This window comes from Lonchura striata, chromosome 9, assembly GCF_050655825.1.
Source record: "Lonchura striata isolate lonStrDom1 chromosome 9, ASM5065582v1, whole genome shotgun sequence".
NCBI classification, from domain to species: Eukaryota; Metazoa; Chordata; class Aves; order Passeriformes; family Estrildidae; genus Lonchura; species Lonchura striata.
Window position 1 is genome coordinate 22,330,483 of NC_140711.1, and position 22,745 is coordinate 22,353,227.

General features: G+C 49.1%; 2 protein-coding genes across 2 annotated transcripts; one reads left to right on the forward strand and one right to left on the reverse strand.

Annotated features, from left to right (window-relative positions):
* Positions 1 to 317: 317 nt before the first annotated feature.
* COPS7B (COP9 signalosome subunit 7B) lies at positions 318 to 10,100 on the forward strand. Its single transcript, XM_021544293.4, has 7 exons — positions 318 to 395; positions 2,266 to 2,441; positions 3,615 to 3,690; positions 5,245 to 5,333; positions 5,929 to 6,131; positions 7,375 to 7,480; positions 8,750 to 10,100. Exons 2-7 carry the CDS (start codon positions 2,280 to 2,282, stop codon positions 8,906 to 8,908), a joined length of 795 nt encoding a protein of 264 aa, XP_021399968.1. The 5' UTR covers positions 318 to 395; positions 2,266 to 2,279; the 3' UTR covers positions 8,909 to 10,100.
* An 8,539-nt stretch (positions 10,101 to 18,639) lies between these two features.
* NPPC (natriuretic peptide C) lies at positions 18,640 to 22,450 on the reverse strand. Its single transcript, XM_031505681.3, has 3 exons — positions 22,227 to 22,450; positions 20,459 to 20,798; positions 18,640 to 19,085 (listed from the first exon to the last, which is right to left on the reverse strand). Exons 1-2 carry the CDS (start codon positions 22,317 to 22,319, stop codon positions 20,472 to 20,474), a joined length of 420 nt encoding a protein of 139 aa, XP_031361541.2. The 5' UTR covers positions 22,320 to 22,450; the 3' UTR covers positions 18,640 to 19,085; positions 20,459 to 20,471.
* Between the last annotated feature and the right edge of the window lie 295 nt (positions 22,451 to 22,745).

The window sequence follows — 22,745 nt, forward strand, 5'->3', positions numbered from 1 at the left end:
GTTATTTTGGGGTGCAAACCGCCGTGATGCTGCCACAGGATTTCATATCCCCTAAAAGAGGCAGGAATTTTACTTGCTTATACTGGACAGCTGCTGGGAGCCAGCAGAGCAGCTGGCGCAGCATAAAGAAGTGAAGTTTGCTCCGTGGGCTGCCGGACCATGGCTCTGTCGGTGCCAGCACGCCCAGCCCGCCGTCCCCATGCCGGTATTCCCGGGATGCGGCATTCCCGGATTCGCGGTTCCCGCTCGGTGCGGCCGCCGGGGTCGGGCGGAACGTTCGGCGTGGCCCGCGCGTTCCGGGGGGGAAGGAGCCGCGCGCGGACACCGGTGCCGCCATCATGGCGGCGTGAGGCGCGGCGGGCTCAGCGGCGGGACGGGAGGCCGGCAGCGGAGAGGTAACGCCGGGACTGGGAGAAGCCTCCCGGGAACGGGGGCGGCGGTGAGGGACTCACAGGAAATTCCCCCCTGCGGCAGGGCTCGGTGGGGCCCCAGGCTCTGCCAGGGGTCTGGGGGGAACGGCAGGGCCGGGAAACCCCCGCCTTCCTGCTGCAGGGTCTGCGGGCCGCTCCCCGCCCTGAAACTCCTTGAGCTACCTTCGAAAGGCTTGACCGCAAGAGAAGCCCGGCTTGTCCCCCTGCTTGGGTTGTTGTAGCCTTTGGACAAGCTACGTTGGAGTGTGTGCTTTATTTCAGTCGCTTCTCACCGCGATAAGTCGGTTGTGGAAGCAGCGAGGTATTCCCTGTGACACGGGTGTGCACACACCTTGCGATAGCACCGCAGTTGTCCGAACATTTACTTGGAAAGGGGCAGAGAATTGCATCTCTTCCCAGCAGGGCATGGATTCAGCCAGCCAGTCTTTTGTAACCTCATACATGGTTTGATTACCTGTGAGGGAGGACAATAGAACTGTGAAATCTGAATCTCATTCCTAGCACAGTCAATCCATATTCTCTCGTGAGGAAATTGCCCTCTCTGCGAGCAGAGGGAGCACACTGATGTGTTAGGCAGGCACACTGAGTGTTCTGTGGTGCAGGGGTTTCGGGATCAGAGCTGAGGTGCTGTTCAGCAGCTGTGCTGTGCCTCTGGTGGAAGGAACCCCAGAGAGACTTCGGGGGCTGAGATATCTCGGTGTGGAGAGTGTTAAAGGTTGCCCTCTAAAGCTGAGACCATTTGTACCTGCAGGTGTAATAGAACAAAGTAAAGTGTATTTTTAGAAGTTGATTAATACATGAAGCTGTGATGCCTTCACAAGCCTTAATTTGGTTAGGCCTGGTGAAACAGCAAAACCCCTGTATGACTGTGCTGCCCCCACAAGGGTGGATGTGGGCCCAGCCCATGTGGGTCACACAGAACCAGACAGGCTCTCTGGTGTTTGGTTTTCATCAAGGTTATACTCTCTGCTTGCTAATCATCCCTTACAAACATAAACAAAACCTCCCTTATCTGCTAAGTTCTTTATTTGGTTTCTGAATAACATGCTTGAGAAGTTTTGTCTTATTTGTTTGTAAACAAACAGCTCATTCTCTGGAACTTGTTAATAAATAGTGGTTTACATTTCAAAAGCAACATGTTGGTGCTGGGAGACAACATGCACACCAGAAATGTCAGGCAGCAGCTGAAGACAAAGACCTCTCTTCACACGGACTTAAATAGAGCCTTTGTAGAAAGGGTATTTTTATCACTTAAGCTTCCCAGTTAACCCCAAACACTTGAACTGCACAGTGCAGACAGGGGAGCTGCTTACAGGCCCCAGTTCTTTTTACCTTTTGGGCTCAGTGGGAATTATGGGAACACAATCTATCAATAGCCAGAGTCAAAGGAAAAGGTGGGATGTGTGGGCATACAGAGTGCATCAGTCCTTCACAGGGAATTATGTTGGTTGCTGGTTTGGAGCTGTGCAATGAGGAAGGAGAAAGTCAATCAAGTGTATCAATAAGCATCTTTACAGTTGGTATTATTTGGGCAGCATCACTAGAAGGAAAAGTCTGAAAACAGCAATAAAATATAAACTCCTGTCTTACAAGAAGGGATCTGCAAGAGCAGATCCTTTTAGGGAGCAGATCAGACAGAAATTTTGCTTAGAAATTGTGGGAGTCATCCTTGTTCCTCAGCTAAATCAGCAATTGAGCCTGCTGGGTTTTTGGTCTGCCCCCTGAATGCTGAAGAAAAGGCTGGCAGCTGAAATGTTGCTCTGCTGAGCACCTTCTGGCCCCCTGCCAGGCAGAGGAGAAAGGATGTGTTAATATTATGTTCTTTTGCTGACAGATTGCAAACCTAGAATGGCAGGAGAACAGAAGCCGTCCTGCAATCTTCTAGAGCAGTTCATTTTACTAGCCAAAGGAACAAGTGGCTCAGCTCTGACTGCTCTTATAAACCAAGTGCTGGAAGCTCCTGGGGTTTATGTCTTTGGAGAGCTGTTGGAGTTAACAAATGTGAAAGAGGTAAGAGCTGAGTTGTTATTCTAATGCCCTTACTGCACTACCGGTATAAGGGATCTTCAGAAGTTTCCACAGGCAGCCTGTGGATGAAATTTCTGTGCCAGGAGGGCCTGTTGCAACTTACCTGGCTTGGGAGATGTTTTTGAATAAGAGGCTGACCTTGCTTTTGCTTGTATATGTTAGGTGTTAAAGAATACCTATATGAAGCTTTGCTACCTTAAGGCAGTTGCTAACACAGCAAAAACCTGGCAGCAGCACAGTAGCAGTTTTAAGAAGGCACTTTGGCAGCCAGCAAGGAAAAAGTCCCTTTCTATTTCTTTACTGTCCTGGAAAGCAGAATTTCAGTGCTCTCCAAAAGTCTTTGTGAGCAGATGTCTAGTGTATCAGGCCTGGGTGGTAACCAAATCCAAACCATTTCAAAGCAAGGTGGAAAGCAAGTTCCAGAGCTTTTGCTGAGAGTGCTTTGCCAGCCCCTGCCTCTTCTACAATGAAAGAATCTTAAGTTGAGTATCTCTGCAGCTGGAGTAACACAGTGTACAGCAAGTTTGGCTTTCCAGACAGGCTCTTAAATATGCATAAAAGCACCTTGATGGTCATTCAGCAGCAAATCACAAGTGCTGTTTTTTTCCTGGGTTTGTGTGCAGCTAATGGTATTAACAACCCAATCAGTAAAAATCACTGCTTGGTGCTGCTGTTATTCCAGTGAAGAGTTTGCAGGCAAGAGAAGAGCAGTTACCTTCAAATTCACTCCAGTTACAGTGTCCCAGCTTGCTTTGCTTTGAAGCTGTGGTGGCTCTGCAGGTAAGCTGTCCTGGCTTTCACAGGATCCTTACAGCCATCACCATTTCCTGCTTGCTTATCACCTGATGAGAGGAGCAGGCCCTGTAGGTTGTCAACTGAAGTCAAGAATTGCTTTTTTCTTTAACCTCCCAAGTTGCCACACAAAGCAGTCGACAGTCCAAACTGGAGTTAAGTTCCAGTGCACAGAAATGACTGGATCATCTTGACTCTAAAACTGCTGAAATATCCTGCTCTTGAGGCCTTAGAAGGGGTCCAGCTTGGGATATAATTGCTTTTCTGCTTACGTCCTGTGCAGACTTACACCATTCTCTGGAGAAGGTGCCTATCAGGCTTGTGTTGCCCAATTTATGTGACTTTTCTTTTCTCCCCATGCAGCTTGCTGAGGGGTCTAATGCTGCTTATTTCCAGCTGCTGAACCTGTTTGCATATGGCACCTACCGGGACTATGTAGGTAAGAGACTGCTGCCTGTTTGCAGAGGGTGGGACTGGGTTGCCCTGTAGGATTGTCAGGGGCAATTCTTTGCTTTCTTAGATACCTGGTGTAGTGTGGCTGGGTGAAAGCATCCAGGAACAAGAGTTTATTAGGTAGAGAATTGTCTGTATGGGGTCTGGGTCATGTGTGCTTCTTGCTTGCTAAAAATGAAAGGAAGGGTTAGAGACTCTGGGGTGCTACTGGTTTGGATGGGACTGCAGTGCTGGGTTTAATTGGTCTGCAGCTGACCAATTCAATTGACCAAGTCAATTCCTTGATGTTCACAGGCCATTTACCTCTGTAAAGGGAAATTTCAGACATCTCTATGGAAATTTAGATGACACCAGTTATGGAAACTGCAGAAAACTTAGACAAAATTGTTCTGCGTTATTTATAAAAACCTATATGGTTTGTGAGATAACCTATTATTCCATGACGGCATTGCTGAAACAAAGTGAATAATTTCTTAGCTAGAATACAAGTTGAAATAATGACTTTTATACAGCTTTAGAAAGACTGTGTGAATCATCTTTGTATCTCTTGAAATGTGCTTTTATCTCCAGTGCTTATGCTTCCATTCTGCTACAATTTAATGCTTCATTTGTGGGTAGCAGCCTCATCCAGACCATTACAGAGTGTGACAAATAATTCTGTCATAGTGCTGTTTCTCAGGGTGGTATATGAGCTATCTACTTCCTGTAAGGAGCAGTGGCATCTGTAAGTGCAAGGACTGGAAATTCCAGTGTCTGTGGAGCAACATGAGCCTCATGAATTCTGTGACTGATTAGAAGATGTGCTCGCTGTCCATGGCTCTTGTGTTACTGTGTGACAGCACAGTTCATTCTTCCTTTTCTAGTGAAGAAAGAGAAAGGGTGAAAAGCAATCAAAATGCAGAGCATTGGATGAGGTGGGATGGATGGGAGAACTTGAGTGGCCCTGAAACACTAATTTCCATTAAAGTAGATATTTTAAAGAGTTTCTTAGCTTTGGAGGGCTGCCAGTTTCCTTTATCTTTTTAAATATTCATGAGGCACATAGATATAATACAGTGACAGTGTGGCCATCTAGATTAATGATTTCTCCTCTCTTCCTCAGCTTGGTACTTTGCACTTTAAATTCTGCAGCTCTTCAGGGAAATAAAACCAGCTGTATTTGCAACCAGATCAGCAAAGGAGGAAGATTTTTTTCTGTCAGCTTGTTAATGAAATAAAAATTACTTGGTAGAAACAAAGCCATTTACCAACTGTTTTGGCAGGGCACCAGTTATGAATTACCTTATAATTCCAGAACCAGAATTACTAAAGAAGCAGATAAGAATGGAATTGCTAAGTTGTTCTTAACTTTTCCCCTTCTCTCCCTGGTTGTGCCAGTTTATCTGCAGCAGCACACTCTGCTCACCAGCCAGCACCCACATTAGCTGGAAGTATTCAGTATTTTAGGGTGTAGTCTAGCATAACTAGCCTGAAGTTTTGGAGCCTGGATTATGTAATTTTCAAAGTTAAGTCTTGAATCTTGTCTTTTTGACATTAACAGCAAACAAAGATAGCCTGCCTGAATTAACAGTGACTCAGAAGAACAAGCTGAAACACTTGACGATTGTAAGCCTGGCTTCCCGAATGAAGGTAAAGTGTGTGGGGTTTGACAGCTGTTGTCTCTTGGTTTTGTTGTAGAAAATGGCATCCATTCCAGAGCACTGAAGCTGTATCAGCCTGCTTGGGTACTCACAAAAAAAATCCTGTACTGGGAAGGTACATGTAGGGTAGAGTGTTCTCTCCTGGTGCATTTGGGATATTGACTTAGTGGATGGACTTCCATGTGTGAAGCGTGGGGGTGTCTGAACTGATGTGCAGATTGGTCAGGAAGGTCTGGGAAACTTTGTATGGCTTTTATTCACTGCTGGAGATGGAGAATCATTATTAAAAAGCACTGACTTTTTGTTCTAGAGAAAATGATGCCACACTCTTAATTTCTTCTACAATCCCATTTACCTTTTTTCTTCTAGAATGTGCTATACTATACCAAAGCTTCAGGAATTACCAAAGTTGTGTCAGAATATTTCATAGCCTGGCAAGCATTTGTTCTGCCATGATCAGTCACTGCTGCACCTGCAGGTTGAAATGTGGGATACAATAAACTTTTGAGTCTCAACCTTTTGAGGCTTAGCCATTCATTTTTGCTTTAGGACTGTTCACTTACTCTTGGTCTTGCTATTTTTAGTGCATTCCCTATTCTGTGTTGCTGAAGGACCTGGATATGAGGAATCTGAGGGAGCTGGAAGATCTCATTATTGAAGCGGTTTACACAGATATTATCCAAGGGAAGTTGGATCAACGAAACCAGGTGTTAGAGGTGGATTTTTGTATTGGCAGAGACATTCAGAAGAAGGACATCAGTAACATTGTCAAAACACTCCAGGAATGGTGAGGCAGTCTCTCCACCCTCCTTGTTCCTTATACATAGCTTGTCCTGTTTTCCCCTCACAGTTTCAAGTGCTGGCTCAATTTCACCATGTTCCATTAATCAGGAGTCTTATGCTATAAGTAGGCACTTGGAGGAGGAGTCTGTTGGGCAGGTTTTCCAAGATCCCATCTGGGATTTAATTTGCATTATGTATCAAGCCAAACTCTACCACACTGTGAGCTTCTGCTCTGACTGTAGCTTTTACATGGCAGAACCCCTGTGATGAATTGAGGACTTTGCAGAAAGAGGTGCCAAACTGGGCTCTGTTCTGTGGTGGGAGCTGTAACACTTAATAATGAAGACAGAATTGTTACTTTTCAGTCTTTTTCACTGTGCTGAGAACTGTGTGGGCAAATTCTAGAGAATCACAGCTCTCTGGATGGGATATCTCTTCAAGTTTGAAGTTTCAGGTGGCTTTGTCTTCTCTTTGTTCCTGCAAATGCAGCCTGTCTGCAGCTATAGTGGGACTGTGGTATTATCTCTTTGTACCTTAGCCAGGGAGCTGTTTCTCATCTTTTTGTAGGATTCCCTTCCCACCTAAAGAAATTCCTGCATAGACTGTAGAGCCTGTGGAGGTCCTGAGCTGACTGGGAATTGCTTCCTAGTTGCTATGGTAATGAGTACATGAAAAGTAATTAAACTGCTGGGCAAATATGCTGTCCTGTGGTGGGGGCAGGTTTTTTGCTTCTCTGCTCCAGCTCCCTCAGTCCCATCACGGTGGGAGGACTCTGACAGCTTCCAGGACCTTGCAGCATTGCTTGGAAGGTAACAGTGAACCCACTGCCAATTCCCTTTTTGTCTTTTCCAGTTCTGAGTTCCGTGCTGAGTGCTCTTGTCATTTGAACACTTAACAGGCAGGAGGATTATCTCAATATTATTTTTTTCTATAATTTTAAAATTTTACATTTTAACACTGTATTCCATCATGTTTAAGCTGTAATTCTGTCTGGAAAGGAAGATGAAAGTGCATTGAACCTGCACTTACTCTCTGATGGTAAGGGTAACAGACTCTCTAGAGACTGCTGAGAAATATATTGAGTACACAGCAAAGGTTTTTCTTGCCAGCTGTTTGTAACTCTAAGCAGGAAGTATAAATTTAATAATCTCTCAAACTTTTAGATGAGCCTGACTTTTCAGATTGCCTGATTGAGGTGCTCCAGGGAGAATTTGTAAACACTGTTTGACATCATTTGTATCTTGCAGGTGTGATGGCTGTGAAGCAGTTCTTTTAGGAATTGAGCAGCAAGTGCTTAGAGCCAACCAGTACAAAGAGAACCACCACCGAACTCAGCAGCAGGTAGAGATGGAGGTGGGTACAGGGTCATCTCAGGCCTCTATGCTGTTGAATAAATGTTTGTTTTCTGAAGGAAATAATCTATAATAAACGCCTGGTTGATGGTCACGGCTCTCAGAAGAAGGCTAACAGTCATGCAAATCAGGCATGGGGTAGAAAGAAAACACATCTGCTTCTGAGTGCAAGACCACAAACATCAGACATCCAGCAGAGTGGAACTTCCCTTGATAATTTTTTATAAATTTAGGCTAAGTGACTGCACTAATTGTGGTTTCCTGTATTGATTTGTTAGGAAAACTATGCTTTTACCACAAATCTTCATTGCAGCTCTGTTCCCTTCGTACAAGGCAGGCAGGAATTCAAATCCCCTTGTCTTTGTTAAAGCTGGAAGTGTAGTTAGAAGTCTCTGGGGTCTCGGTTGCCTTTGCGGGAAGTGCCCGCGGCCGCTCCCGCGGGCCGGGCGGGCCCTGGCGCGCTCCCGCCGTTAGGTGGCAGCACGAGCCCGCGGTGCGGCCCGGCCCTGCCGCTGGGAAGGTGGGCAGGGGCCTCCCGAGACCCTGCGTGGGGTTATCGTCCCTGCAGGTTTGTCTTTGCATCTCCTTGGAGGCTTGTGCCGTATCCATAGCACATTAGGTTTGCCGGATGCCTTTGGCTTGGAGTTGGCACACCTGAGTCCCAGGGTTTGGGGTTTTTTTTTGAAGGTTTGCTCACTGTATTTGTGGTGAGCCCTGCAGAGTTCCAGGGGATTGAGAATGGTGCTTAGTGCTATATCTCTCCTTTCAGACAGAGTAGAAGAAACATTACTGCTGCTTCCCACAAAACTAATTTCTGTTCCTGTTTCTTTGCATGTGTCTCAGGTAGTCAGGCAGGCCAAATGGCATTTTTGTTTTTTGAGTTCTGTCCTGAGAGTAGATTTTTCTTTTACTGTCTCCTTTCCCCTTCCTGCTTCTGGCTAACAGAATGGTAGGATTGCTCCTTCTGCACCAAGGCAGTAGTAGGTCCCTCCAGCCAGACAGAGGGGTGGTACAATATTGTACCACTGTCTCTTAGGGAAAAAAGTAAACCCTAGTTATTCCAGACTAGAAATACTATCAGCTCTGTCTGTAAATGAGGATGAAACATTACCTTTATTAAACTCAAATGCAGAGCATGTTACTGTTGGTAGAGTCTCTTTTATAATCTCCACTCTTATACTCCAGGGGTTTTTCAATATGTTTATGAACAGAGTGTCTGCTGCGAGGGGAGGAAGAAGCAGGTGCTGATTCACTGTCTCTTCTTGGCCAGGTCACAAACATAAAGAAAACATTAAAAGCTACAGCCTCGTCGTCGGCACAGGAGATGGAACAGCAGCTGGTAGAGCGAGAGTGCCCTCCACACACAGAACAAAGGCAGCCCACAAAGAAGATGTCCAAAGTCAAAGGGCTGGTCTCCAGCCGTCACTAGAACATGCCATCTAAAGGTCATTCAGTTAGGAATGACAACAGGAGGAGCAAAAAGAGCCCGCGTCTCCTTTTTCAGTGGGTTCTGGGCCAGTCCCTTCCCAGCTGGCAAGTAAAAGCCCTGTTTGAATAGCTCCCAGTTAGCAGCATCTGGCTAAGTTACACTGTGCAGCTCCTATGAATTTTCAGGGTGTCCCTGTTCTGGTCCTGTCAAGAGGGACTTTTAAAGAAAAGGACTAACCAAAAGGGGCAGGAAAAAACCAAAATATCTGTGGACCGTTTTGCTCCCTCCCAGCTAGTTCATTGCTGCTTAACCTTGAGGAAGCTGCTCTACTGAATCAGATCACGGGAGAGCTTCTATAGCAAGCATCAGAATCCCAGAGTTGAAGTGTGGCTACCAAAGCCAGGCTGGGAGTGAGGAAGCCATCAACACAGATCTTTTTATTCCCAAAGGGAGCACAGGAAGGTTTCTAGGCCAGGAACTGCTTTACATGGAAGCCTTCAGCCTTTCCACTACCCCTGTCTATTTTAAACTGGGGTGAAATTCACACTACCTCGCTCTGTGAAGATGAGTTCCAGTGCTGGGCTGTTTACTTAACTGTGTTTACTGCCCTTACTAAGCCCTTTAATCTCTCACAGATTTAAAGCACTGTTCTGCATCTCTGAGGCATCAGTACAATAAGGAGGAAGCAGGCTGCTCTTTCACACAGACCTTGCAGGTGGTTAGGGACATGCTAGAAACTATTCCTCCTGAATGTGATGTGACCTCCCAGAGCTGCCTGTGAGTTGTTTCCCCCATTGATACCTTCAAAGGGTAATGCATTCGCTCTTCCTTGGATGCTGGCGACAGTGGGAGAGGAGCCTGTTTGGCATGGAGGCAGGCTGGTGGCCCAGGACCCACTGGCAGGGGTCGCAGCAGCATCCCCTTGCTGAAGCAATGGACTTGACAAGTCTTTCTGAATTTTGAACACTTTCAGGTTGTATTTTCCTCCCTATTTTTTTTTTTTTTACATTGTTGTGATTCTAAAGCATTTCAGCCTTTGTTTTGTGGTTTTTTTTTATTTGTTACAAATTAACTTCAGGTGATTTGCACCTAGTTTGGCACGGTGTGGGGTTTTTTTTAAGGGGGAAGCATTGGAACAGCAATTCATAAAAAAGTACATTTTAGAAAAAAAATTAAAAATGCTGATTTAATGTCAGAGTCTGGAGTCTTGACTGGGAGGCTCTTTTAGTCTTGTTGTCACTTGTTCACTTGAGCATTTATTTGATTCTTGGAGTACGTTGATTGGAGGTCTGGCTGGTCTCTGATGCATCTGGGAGACAGGGAAGCCTCTTCACGTTTTGTCAGTAGTTCATCTTTGTCAGATTTGTGCAGAAGGATCTGTGGCAAAGCTGGTAGCTGAGCCCTGTGTCCTGAGCCTAAACAGCTTTGATGCCTGGTTGTGGAAGGTTTGCAGCTGTGCTTTTAGGCCAGTCAGTTCCTTCCTTTGCATCTAGCAGAGTGCTGTTTTGTGGCTTGGCTCTTGCATTTCACTTCTGTAAAGAGAAGCTCTTTCCCTGAGCAGGCAGGGGAGCTGTTTAAGCAGAGGACTGTGACAGTGCTCCAGTCCTGCAGCCAGCTGTCACCTGCATTTGCTTGTGCAATGCACGTGCCTTCCTCTTACTGCTACCAGGACTCTGCCATGTGCATGTTTGCAGTCCTCAGTCACAGGACTTGCTCATTTGTGAAAATAAATCCCTCTCCTTTTCTTCTCCTGCAGTGCAGGCACACCAGCTTTCAGTCTGGAGAGGAAGATCTAAATACCCTCCCTCCAGCTTCCTCTGGGTCCAGTCCCAGATACTTTTGGTTCTGGTCAGGGTTCTGATTCTTTACCAGGTCTCTCTCCCCCTGGATGTTAAGTGGATAAGCTCAGAACATGAAGCCTTCACCGGTAGCTCAAGAGAACTATTTCCCAATCCGTGGCAGTATTAGCTCCTGTTGCAGCTTCTCCCAGTGTTCAGCTGTTCAGCTTCTCAGGAAGTTGTGTCCTCAAGTCTGTGTGATGGAGATGGACTGTGTCTGTTTCTAACTTGCTGTGTGGACAGCTGCAATGTGCTGGAGATCCACTTCCTCACTGGATTTGACTAGTGAGGCTCTATGGTCCTCTTTCCTTTCCATTTTTGATATCAGTCCTGCAAAGTGGCAGGAGGAATACAAATGCCTTTGGGAATCATTTTAGCTCCTCATCAAGCCACAGTCTGCTGGGGAAGTAGATGTGAGTTTGGTGTACTTGGTGTTTATTCCCTGCCAGTTACAGAAGTCACATTAGTTTGCTGAAGCTTCTTTAATGGTTGGAAGTTTTTGAGTTTGTTCTTATGTTTTGCCGTTCTCAAAGCCTGGCTGGGGGTGAGGATCTTATTTATGCTTTGGTTCGCATTGCCTTTGATCAGCAAAGCAGCAAGAGAGGAAATAGCACTTGAATAAAAAGTTGTCCCATGTGTGATGATGACAGAGGACAGAGAAGGGACTGGGGTATTGGTGGGGATGGAGTTGTTTGCATGTTTGGCTTTCCTGGTGTGCCAGTGAAGGGTTTGGTGCTGCAAAAGGAGGGGGATGTCTGCAATGAGCCCAGGCTGAGATGAGTCATTAACAAATGACATGCACAGAGTACCTGGGGGAGGCAAACAGCTCTGCAGCAGCTGGTTAATGAATCTGGCTTGAAGGAAAGAGTTAGAAGCTATTCCAGAAATGAAGCAGAAGGCAGAGTTGTTAACGGGCAAGGATGCAGGAGGTGCTGTGCTGTTTGAGAAGGACAACAGATAAAGACTGTGTTGACATCCTGTTGACTACAGGAAGGGCAGCAACTCAGAGCAGAGTTGTGTGAATTAGGGGCTGAATTGTGGGCAGTTTCAAGTGGGGAGTGCCCAGGGAGCTGGACTGCTATGGGGACGGGAGGGAGGTGGAAGCAGGCAGATTTAATTCAACCTCCCATGGATTGCTTGTGCCTGCTGGAGGCAGCTAACACAGCTTGTCTGAGCACTGCTGGACACTGCTCCCTGGTGCAGGATGAGCATCCTGCCCTGCTTTGGTTTATGGCAGCAATGGGATGCTCCAGCTGCAGCTCGCTCCAAGATTGCAGCAGGACAGACTTTGAGCTATTGAACTTCTGTTTGCCTTCTCCACCCAGAGGGAGAGAAAGTGGATGGAAACTGCCTTCCCTCTGCTTTTCAGGGCTTTATTGTCTAGCTTTGTGTTCTGCAGCTCCACTTGTAGTAGTGCTTGTTTAATATGGAATTGAGCACTGAGGTGGAAAATGGAAGAGAGGATCTCAGCTGATTGCAGTGCTGGTAGGCTGCCCTAGCCCTAAAGCTGTGCCTCATGCTAACAAATGTCCCTGGCATTCCTGCCGAGACTCGCTTGATACCAGCTAACATCAGGCAATTCTGGAACACAATAAAGCAATGCTGATGTCAGTCTTTAACAGAAGAAAAAAAAAAGTTTTGGATTAAAATTTCTTCTTCTTTTACTTCCCTCCTCACCTTCCTAGCTAAGTTGAATGTTAACTTTTGTGTTGAGAGCAGGAGGGAAAATCAGTGATGGTGATAGAGTCTTCAGATTTGAGACCTGTCCTGCAATCAATCTTGTGCAGCCCTAGGAAATCCCATGGATGCTTGTGGAGCTGCTCTCAGGCTTGCAGGTATCTCTCTGTGGATTGTGTACAGGATTAGGACCTGCAGAGTCCTGTTCTCCAGAGCAAATCTGGAGAAAGTGAAGCCTTTGTTCCTTACTGAAGACAGAGGTGGAAAGAAGTGGCCATTTTCCCACCAGCCCTGCAAAGTGAATTTTGCTGAACATCTTTCAGTTCCTGAAAGAATGTAAAAGGATGCAGACACCCAGAGGGTGTTGTTTGGTTTTAGTGTTCTTATCCAATGCAAAATGCTTTGGTCCACGTGTGCCAAGCAGGCTTGTGCTTGCTCATTGCAGGGAAGAGAGAAGAAACAGTGCCCTTATCTTTGATAGCTGTATTAGAACATAAATTGCATGGGCAAACCAGACTTTTCTTAAACTTTCAGTTCAGGGTTACATGAGTTCAGCTAAGCCAGAAACCAGACAAAGCCCACCCTTGCACAGTAAAGCAGCCCAAACCTGTGCACTTGTGGGGCAGCTGGTGCTAGGGATTCTTATTTTTGGTCTGTTGCAAACTGCAATGCAGAAAAACAACCTTGCTCTTTATTATTCTAAATCATGGGGAAATGGAGAAATCTAAGAGCCTGCCTCACAAATACAATAGACCCAGATAGCCCTATCTTGGGCACCTGGTCACAAAGTCTCCTGTTGTTTTTTTCCACCCCACTAAGTCCTCTATAACACCTGACCTAATGCAACGGAACCAAAACCCAAGTCTGCATAGCATATTTTTGTGTAATCTGAGAGAGGGTAACCCAGGGGCATCAAGAAAGGTAAATTAAAGTTTAGAGACATCTCAGTTTCTATGTGTAACCTCAACCTTGTATTCTTAATATGGAATTTTAGCCTGACAGTCTGAATTTCTGAGCAGAGTTTTTAGGAATTTGTCGTATGTTTCATTCTGCTCCATGAGGAAGGTCCATGTCTCTCAGGGAGCGTTGACATTTTGCTGGTAGTTCCTCAAGTTTAGCCCTCCCACAGAGCTCCCAGAGGTAAGTGATGGTAATGTGTTTACCCCCTAGCCTGGGCTGACCCTGCTTCTCAGCATTTCCATGGTGCTGCTCCCCTCTCCGTTCATCAGCCAGGCATAGGAATGGACAGAGCAGCACACTTTGCTCCCTGTCTATGAATCCACAGGCACTAATGCTTCTTTGTGCAGTGTGTACATCTCATGACATGCCCCACTGCAAATTGCCTGAGTTTGGTAGCTGTGACCACAGTATTTTCCTGTTGATAAGAAAAGATGTCTCTGCTCTAGTGGACATGCATACATACACACTGGAAATTCCAGGCAGTAATGAGATGCCTTAAGGTCATTTAACAGTCCCGAAATACAGAGCACAAAAGAATTTGTGCCAGTAGTCTTTGCTTGTTCTAGTAGAAGATGGCACACGCTTCCACCTCTCCAGATCTTCAAAGAGCCTTTGGAATCTGTATCATTTGGATGTTTTTGAAATGCCCTAGTCACACGATAGCTCTGTGCTTCCAGAAGAGATGATTGGGGTGGGTAAGCAAAGCCTCGCTCCATCAGGGATCAGCCTCTTCATGAGTATTTGGAGCTTGTCTGACCATAGGCTGTATTTTCATGGGTATGAGGTTTGGAAGTAGTGTTCTCTTGCCCTCCAGATTCTTCCCAGAGATGCTGTTTATCTCACCAGCCCTCATGTTTCACTCACTGTCTCATGATTAGCACAGTCCTAAGGCTGCTGATGTGTAAGTAACTGTGCTGATGCAGTAAGTAACGTCTTGGTGTTTCATTGTCACCTTCGCAGCTGTTAGAGAGCACCAGTTCCTTCAGGATCACTTGCCAGCTGTGATACTGTACCTTTTGCATCACGACTCTGAGATGACCTCTCCTTGCTGGCAGACAAGCCAGGTGGGTAGGCATTGCTCCTCAGAGCTGTTCTGCATCTCAGGAGGCGCAGGCTGTAACCTGGTTTAGTGTAAAGGAAATCAAGGACAAGGACAGTTTGTAAATAAGGGGCAAAGCACAGAGCTGTGTTCTCTTCCAGCTCTGCTGCAGCTGCAGAGAGCAACCTTGGGCAGATCAGCTGCATTTCCCAGGACAGCCTTGCTCCTGCCTGCTGACTGTGACAGAGTTTTGGTCTCCTGCCTGGGCAGAGGTTGGTTGCTGATGGAGTTGAAGAAGATGTGTGTGTGCAGTAGGGGGGAAATCTTGCACCTTTTAAGCTTTTCCAGAAGTTGTCTTTTATGTAGCATACCCTTCTTTTCCCGTGATGCAGATCCATTGTGGGACTATCAGCCTGGAGTATTATGGGTAATATACCAGGTTAATTATGGAGGGGGCAGGAAAAATAGCCTGTGTAGTTTTCAGCAATATCAAAGGGATGCTACCTAATGATTTTCCTATTAGCTTTTTCCCATCCTGCCGGAGTCGCTGCAGAAGTGTCATTTACAAAGGCAGTTTGCAACTCATTACCCTGGATTTTCACTGTAGTTCTGCTCCAGAGAGTGTGGGCTTTTGCTGCATGCCCCAACCTAATGAATTGCCTGATATGGTTAGTGCTGCCATCCCTCCTGACAAGGTTAGTTGCTGACTGACAGGAAGGGGCCTGAATTCAATTCCCTTCTTGTTTTTAACTCACACTTGTGTCAGGTGCAGGCTCCCTCTGGAAGTTCCCCTGTGATCCCTTCCCTTTGTTTTTCTGCATTCTGAGGGAAGCAGCCCATGCTTGGAGAAGTCCTGGAGCAAGTGGCAGGGGCATGTTTGTTTCTGCCCCTGGCAGTCCCTGCTCCATACCTCAAGTCCCTTTCCAGATGGAAAATTCCTTTGCTCTTCTGCTCTGGGATTCTGGGCTTCTCTTTTGCTTCACTGCTTTGGGATTTGCCATCACCAGAGCTGGGCTTTGTAACTCTTCAGCAAGAAGTACCTGGGAAGAGTTGCATGAATGGTACCAGGGAAAAACATGGAATACGGACTGGGAGAACAGAATGGGTTTCCCACACATTAGAAGGCATCAGTGTCCCTGTTGTGAGTGCTCCAAGGTCTGCTTCAGCCTATTTGGGCTTTGACAGGCACTTGTGCTACAGCACTGGAGGAAGCTCTTTGTCCTCTTCCATTAGAGAGCTGTGTGCTTGCTCAGGCTGAGGGCCTATGGCTCAACCCCTGCTAGGAATTGCTCCTGGAGAGGAGAAATCAAGGCTGTTCCTACATCATGTCACAAGTGTTCCCACTTGGAAGCTGAGTTGGCTCCTGCTTATCCAGCTTGTAGTGCAGGAAATGTGAATATCCCATGAGTGCTAATTTGACCTAATTTGACGGGGGACCCTGGGACTCCTTCTACCCTCACTTCCAGGTGTGTGTACACACCTCTGGTAAAGGCTGTTGTCTGAGATTCTGATTGAGATATCAGATGCTACCTCCTGAGGCTGCACCTTGCATCCAGAACAACTGTTGTTCATTTATGCTGTCTGGGCTGGGATGTAGCAGGGGAGTTTTCCAGGACTGGCCATGGATCCTTTCATGGGATGTTGTGAGAATCTGACCTAGCTGGCCATCAGGGGAAGCAGTGATGCAAGAGGAATTTGTTTTTGCTGCAAGAGATGCCTCCTTGCCTCTTAATTACATTCCTGTGGCCCCACTTTCTTGCTGCCCTTGTTTTCTTCTGAGCCCTTGTCAGGCAGACGCAGTTGTGGCCATTTTGGGTGATTGCTGTGTTCTAATGAGCCACTTCTGATTCCCATTCTTGCTTGTCCAGTGAAGCAGGAAAGTGCTCATCAGTGCTCTGAGAACTGACCTCTGCTGGCAGTGCCACTCTGCCTATCAGACCCACTGGTCTGACTGTGCCATGGAGAGGCTGAGGTTGAGTGGATCTGAGCTTTTCCAAGTGATCTTTCACTCCGGAGTGCTGCCTTCTCTCTTGCACATCAGCTCCACCACACATGGGCACAATATTCCCATCCTGCTGGTGGGAATCCATGTCCTTAGGGACAGATGGATCCCTGGTCAGAGCAGAAGCAGGAAAGTGAGGAACCAAGCTATTATCCTCTCCCTCTGCACCAGGAGCTCTAGCTCTGATTGTTGTTCTCTGCCAAGCTAATGGCCTTTTGCCATACAGCTTTGCCCTTTTCCTTGGGCTTGCTTTTTCCCAGGAAGCCCTGTGGATGGAAAGGACATGCTGTGGGCTGTGCTTTTATTCTTGGACAGTGCTGCTGTGGAGAAACAGGAATCCAGACTGTATGTGACCCCAGGCTGTGATCTTCAACCTCTCAACCTTATCGCAGGTTCTGCCTCACTTAGGTGGTAAAAATATGTGGATTGAATTCCTGAGGCTGAGTTCCTGCTGCTGTGTTGAGGACAACCCTTCTGTCACCAGGCAGGTGGTTTTATTTCAGCTCTGGCTTGAATCAGAAAGCCAAAACTGAAAGGGGAATTGTCCCCACCTTGGTCCCTCTGTCATGGTCACTACTGTTGTGGTCACTCTGTCTTGGTCGCTACTCTGGCTTCATACTCAAGGACCAGGACCCTAAACAGGACCTGCAGTACCACCTTCTTACACCTATGTTCAGACCTGGATGTGCAAGGTCTGCACAGTAAGTGATTCCTTGTTGTCCTTCAGGTTTCCTGGATGCCAGATGCCCTCTAACAGGCATCTGTTCAGGAGCTCCTGATACATCCCCTCCTTCCCTCTAAAGATATGTGGAGCTCGCAACCTTCATAGGTGTATTTGCCTTACAGAGCCCTGACAGTGGGTTGCCATTCCCTATGGGAGCTGCCACTCGCCCATCCTGCCTCACTCCCTGCCAGGATCTTGATTTTGTTCCCCATAGGCAACATCTTATGTGATCTATCAGCTGCTGCTCCCCGTCCAGCTGGATCCTGTGGGCACTGCAAGGTGGGTACCTGTCTCTGATGGAGGCCGTGCTCATGCGAGGTCAGAAATGTCACTCCTAACCTGATGATTGAGCTGTTGGGTGTCTGGATGAATCCTCGTTCTGTGCACCCAGTGTTCTGTCAGAGCTGGGGCGAGTCTGGCTGGAGGTCTCTATGGTTTCCTGGTGGTTGCTAAGGAAAAGGATCGCTTTGCCTCTGGGTCTTGGTGACTTTCTCTTTGCCCTGTCCTAGGCACCGGAGCCCAGCAGAACATAATGCTCGTTGTTTCCCAGCCCACTACAATGGCCAGGGCATAATTTGTGACTCCTGTCACGGCTGGGCTGGGCGCCTGCCACTCTTTTTTTCTAAGGCCTCTTTGAAGAATGAGACCAAAGAGCTTTCAAGCAGGAGTTTGTGTTTACTGCACTCCCCGCCCCCTCACTTGCTGTTTCCTTTAGAGCTCCAAGTCATTTTAACGATTTATTTCATGCACTTTACATAGCAAGAAGCTGTAGCAACAGCTGTGTCCATGAATCCTTACCAGGCAGCTCTTGGTATATTTTGGTCTGTCTACGTATTGTCCCTGGGTCAGTTAAATAAATCTCTGCTGGAGGAAGGGACTTTACAGCTTAGTGGCAAAGGGCTGGTGAATGGGAATACCAACAAGACACTTAGTGGGCCACTGGATCCCGGAATAGCAGTGCCTGTGGCACAAAGCTCTGCTCCCACCAGCGCAGCCGGGGGCCAGATCCAGCGCGGGCTCTTTGTTGCTGCAGCAGGGACGGCGTCTCCATCCAGCACCAGCGATAGAGCTGCAGTTTTGGGCTGAAGCTGGGGCTAGAAGCAGTTAAAGCACACTAGGACAGATGCTGCCCTTGTCACGCTGCAGTCGATCCAGGGCTCGGCTGTTAACCATGGTGGGCTCATTTCCACGGGTGCCATTTGGGATCTGGGCATAGATGTGCTGCCCAAGGCTGTGTGCTCTCGCAGGGAGCTCAGCTGGGGTCTGCAGAGTCTTGCAGCGCCAGGCAGGATTCAGTCCATCAGAGCATCACAGGATTGGGCACAAGTTTACTTTTGCATATGGGATCAAAGCTTAAAATATCAGCTGGCCTTTCTCTCACTCCTGACTTTTCTAAAACATCTGAACAATTTCTTCTTGAGCTCTGCTAAAATCAATCAATCTGACATTTAAATTGTATGTGAATTTGATAAATAAAGACAGATTACAAAATGCCACACGGAATGATTTTTTTTAAAGTTTTTCAACTACTTAGGACAAAAAATGTTACAATGCTTGACTTTTCATTTAGTTACATAAATAATTTTTTATAAATATCTCTTTATAAACAATATATAAATAGCTTTACAACATAAATACATTTATGCATGACATGAATTTACAAACAGCAATGTTATACAGCTGGCTTCATCAGTCTCTTGGAAAAGCACTGTCCCTTGTCTCGCTGAGTGTTTGTATATATAATATATATAAGATAGAGAGCACTTGTTAAAAAAATAACAAAACCAAAACAGTTGGTGCCATAATTCCTCGTACCAAAAAGAAAAACACAACCACATCTTTTGTCCATTCCAAGGGGGTCTCTGCTTCTCTAGGTGTTGCCTGGGGATGTGCCTGGCCGTGCGTGGTAGGAAAAAGTGGACTACGGACTCAAAGCCCTGTGAGGAACAAGAACAAAGTGCCCATTAGTATTTGCCATGCAGCACCCCTTACCCATCCCCAGCCAAAACTCCTGCCCAAGTATCCATGGCCTGGGGCTGGGGGATGCTGGACTCAGCAGAAGCCATCCCTGAGCTTTTTGCTTGTGCTAAAGAAAGGAAGTGCACCCTTTGCTTTCTGGCTGGCGTTCAGGGGAGAGGCTGAGGGAAGCTGCTGCTCCTCCTGCCCTTGTGTTAGAGTTTTTTTTTTCCTTGTTCTGATGGGTTTAGTGAGAGAGGATGGGTGTGACCTGCCTACATGGGGTCTGTGTGTTCCTTGGGAGCCCTGAGCTAGCAATACTTGGCAATACTGAAGAGTTTCTAAATGAGGGAGGAGAGAAACAGCACCCATCCCTCCAGGACAGGCCATAGACCAGCACTGGCATCCTGTAGGCACCTTTGGGTTGTGCTATTCCCATTGCTCTGCAGAGCAGCAGGATGCTGGATCCAGTCCCTGCTGTGCCCAGTTATGCTACTGCAGGGCTGGACCATGGGAAGAAGAGCAAGTGGCCTGGGCTGCAGTGGTAAGTGCTTCCCGAAGTGTGAGTTCATCTGTGTGTGTCCTGCTGGCAGGGCCAGGCCAGAACCATACCTCACTGTCCCCAGCACCCGCAGGGAGACCTGGCAGGGGAGGCACTGCCATGTTTTTCCCAACCCATCACTCTGGGGAAGCCACTCCTTCACGCATTGGTTGCTGCACAGTGGCTGTGAAGCACTGTGGGAGGAACTTCTCCCAGCTTCCCATAACTTTCTCAGATACAAAACTGCAGTTAGGAAAGTGCTACTCATGGCTGTCACCACACCTAGAAGACACCTGAGGAACTTATGTGTTGTTTGTCCTTAAAAGCACTGGAGCATGGCTGAGACAGGAGCCTCACTAAACTCTCCAACTGCAGGCACACAGGGGGTACCCTGCCCTCCTAACACCTATCCATAGCTCACCTAAGTGTTTCAAGCAGAGAGGGCAACTAGAAACCTGTGGCTGCACCAGAGCTCCTCCTGCATCCTCCCCGGAGCCCAGGGATCTAGCTCAAATTAGGGGGAATCCAGATTGAACTGCTGCAGAAGCAGCTGAGGTCTCTGACCCTTCTGCAGGGTAAGGCAGAGAGAGGGCCGGTGGATTCCGGACGGGAATGTAATAAGGCCAGCTTTGGGGTCCTCCTCTTTACCTGCCAGCAAAGCCAGAGGTTGCGAGGCTCAGCGGGACGAACACCTGCAGTCCCGTGCGCTGGCATCTCGCGTTCGCAGGGCAGCGCATCTTCCGCACGCCCCGCGGTACCGGAGCGCGGCCCCCGGCCCATCCCGGCCCCGGCCCGGCCCGGCCGCGCACTCACCGCCAGGGGTCCCTCAGCATCCGAGGCCGCTCATGGCGCCGATGCGATCCAGCTTGAGCCCGAAGCAGCCCTTGCCCAGGCCCTTCTTGTGGAGGCCCTTGTGGCGGCGGCCCGGCGGGTCCTGCAGCAGCCGCGCCCAGCCCGCCCGCGACCGCGCTTCGGCCCGCGCCTCCCGCGCCTCCCGCGGGCCCGAGCCGCCGCCGCCGCTCCGCTCCTTCTCCCGCTCCTTCTCCCGCTCCTTCTCCCGCTCCTTCTCCCGCTCCTTCTCCCGCTCCGCCGCCTCGGGCGGACCCGCTGCCGCCGCCGCCGCCGCCGCTGCCGCCGCTGACCCGCGGGAGGCCTGTGGGGGGGAGAGGGTCAGAGCTGCCGTCCCCAGCGATCCCCATGAGAGTTGGGGACCCCCTGTAAGGGACGCGCAGAGGGGTCGGTGTATCCCCCCTGCGATGCAAACTCGCGATTGGGTCTGTGCCCGGCAGTGCAGTCCATCACCCCGCTCTGGCTGTGGCCAGAGCATTTTCTCCCCTCCCTAAATCTGTGCTCCCTTCCCTGGGGTCAGAGCATCCCCCTGACCCACACCGTAGCGGTGTCTTCCTGTCCCGGTCATTGCATATCCACACCACCCCTCCAAAGGGCTGGTGGTGCTGCACACCTCAGCTGCGCTTCTGTCACTATCCTGTCGTCCCATTCCATCCCGTCCTCCCCCAACCCATTATCTGAAGGGACCTGAAAGCCGGCAGGTCCTTTCATTTCAGACCCCCTCGGTCATTGCATCCCTCATCAGTTTACACCAGTTTACAGACCTCTTCAGATTATGGGGAGGGGTCCTGCCCCACAGATCCTGTGCACCACTGCAGACTGTCCCCAGCAGTGGTGGGGAGATCAGGGTTCCTCCTCCCTGCTGCTCCCTCCCCTAGTTAATGCTCTCTGTGTCCTCCCAATCCTCCAATTCTAACCTACAATAAGAGGGACACACCTCCTCCACACTGCTCCCCCATCTCCCAGGCCTTCCATCTCTCTCCCTGCTCAGAGCTGCTGCCCACCAAGCCATGGAAATGTTAATCCTCATTCATTTTCCCAACATCCCCCTGTATCAACACTTTTTCTTCAGCCTGCACCCCAGTGCCTTACAGGGACACTGCCACTCCCATCCCACTGCTGCCCTGGGGCACTCGTCAGACCGTGTCTCCATCTCTGTGCCAGACCTCAGGGCAGTACCACCCAGTACAGTAGTACTGGGTGCCTCGGGCACATCCCTCGTCCTCAGCATCTCGAGAAAACCAAATCCCTGGGACACTCTCATTTGGGGCGCCCCTTCCTCATGGGACACGCGGGGAAGGGACACCCACCTCTGTGCCCCTGCCCGGCCTGTTTGGTCAGGACTGCCCGGCGGGCTCTGCTCTCGCACCCTGTCCCACCGTGCACCTGCTGCCTGCCCCGCTCCGGCTCTGCTCCCTCCCCCGTGCCCGGCACAGAGGGGTCTCCAGAGTGACTCCGGGGGCACACTGCCGCCTCCCCTGCCCCGATCCCGCGGGCTGCGGGGCACACCGCGTCCCACTCAGCCTCTGGTATGGGGCGACGTCCCCGGACGTTCGGGACAGCCTGGAGAAGCAGGGAGTCCCCCTTGCAGTCAAACAGCCCATGCGGAGAGAAGAACCCCTCTTTGCACTGACTCTGGCACCCCACAGGCACCCCACGTTTCCCCCTGTGCCGTTAGGACTCTGAGCGGGACCGGGAGAGGAGGAAGAGCCGGAGAAAGCTCCAGCCGTACCTTCTGTGGGAGCTGAGACGCCGGCTTCGCCTCCAGCCTGAGGGAGAGCAGCGCGAGTAAAAGTCCACCAGCCAGCAAGGGTGAGATCTGCATCCTGCGGGGCCGAGCGGCAGGGGGGTCGGGGGGGGCAGCGGGGAGCCGAGGGCAGCCCCGGGGAGAGGACGGGACCGACGGGAGTCAAAGTTCAGAGCGGAGCCCCGAGGTCCCTCCTGCCGCCTGCGAAGTGCCGAGCTAGTGAACTTGGGCTGCTTTCTGCTTCATTCATTTTATAACCCAACCTGCTCGGTGATGTCATCTAAATACCCAGGTCCAACCCGGTCTGCACTCCACAATAGCAGGAATTTAAAGGGGGGGGGTGGTGGTATCCCCTCTCCCCTGGCAGTAACAAATGACACAAGACAACCAGCTCCGGGAGCTGGAGACCCGAAAGGGAAAGCGGGGGGCATTTGGCTTGATGCCCCCGCCCTCCCCCAGACGCCCCCGGCCCCCCTGCAAGCTGTCTGCCCTCCCCTTGCCGGC

Excerpts from the sequence above, each read along its gene's own strand:
- NPPC (XM_031505681.3), bottom strand. The coding sequence starts at position 22,319 with ATGCAGATCTCACCCTTGCTGGCTGGTGGACTTTTACTCGCGCTGCTC. Across the intron at positions 20,799-22,226 it reads CGTCTCAGCTCCCACAGAAG|GCCTCCCGCGGGTCAGCGGC; the intron begins GTACGGCTGGAG and ends TCCCCCCCACAG.
- COPS7B (XM_021544293.4), top strand. The coding sequence starts at position 2,280 with ATGGCAGGAGAACAGAAGCCGTCCTGCAATCTTCTAGAGCAGTTCATT. Across the intron at positions 2,442-3,614 it reads AGTTAACAAATGTGAAAGAG|CTTGCTGAGGGGTCTAATGC; the intron begins GTAAGAGCTGAG and ends CTCCCCATGCAG. Across the intron at positions 7,481-8,749 it reads AGCAGCAGGTAGAGATGGAG|GTCACAAACATAAAGAAAAC; the intron begins GTGGGTACAGGG and ends CTTCTTGGCCAG.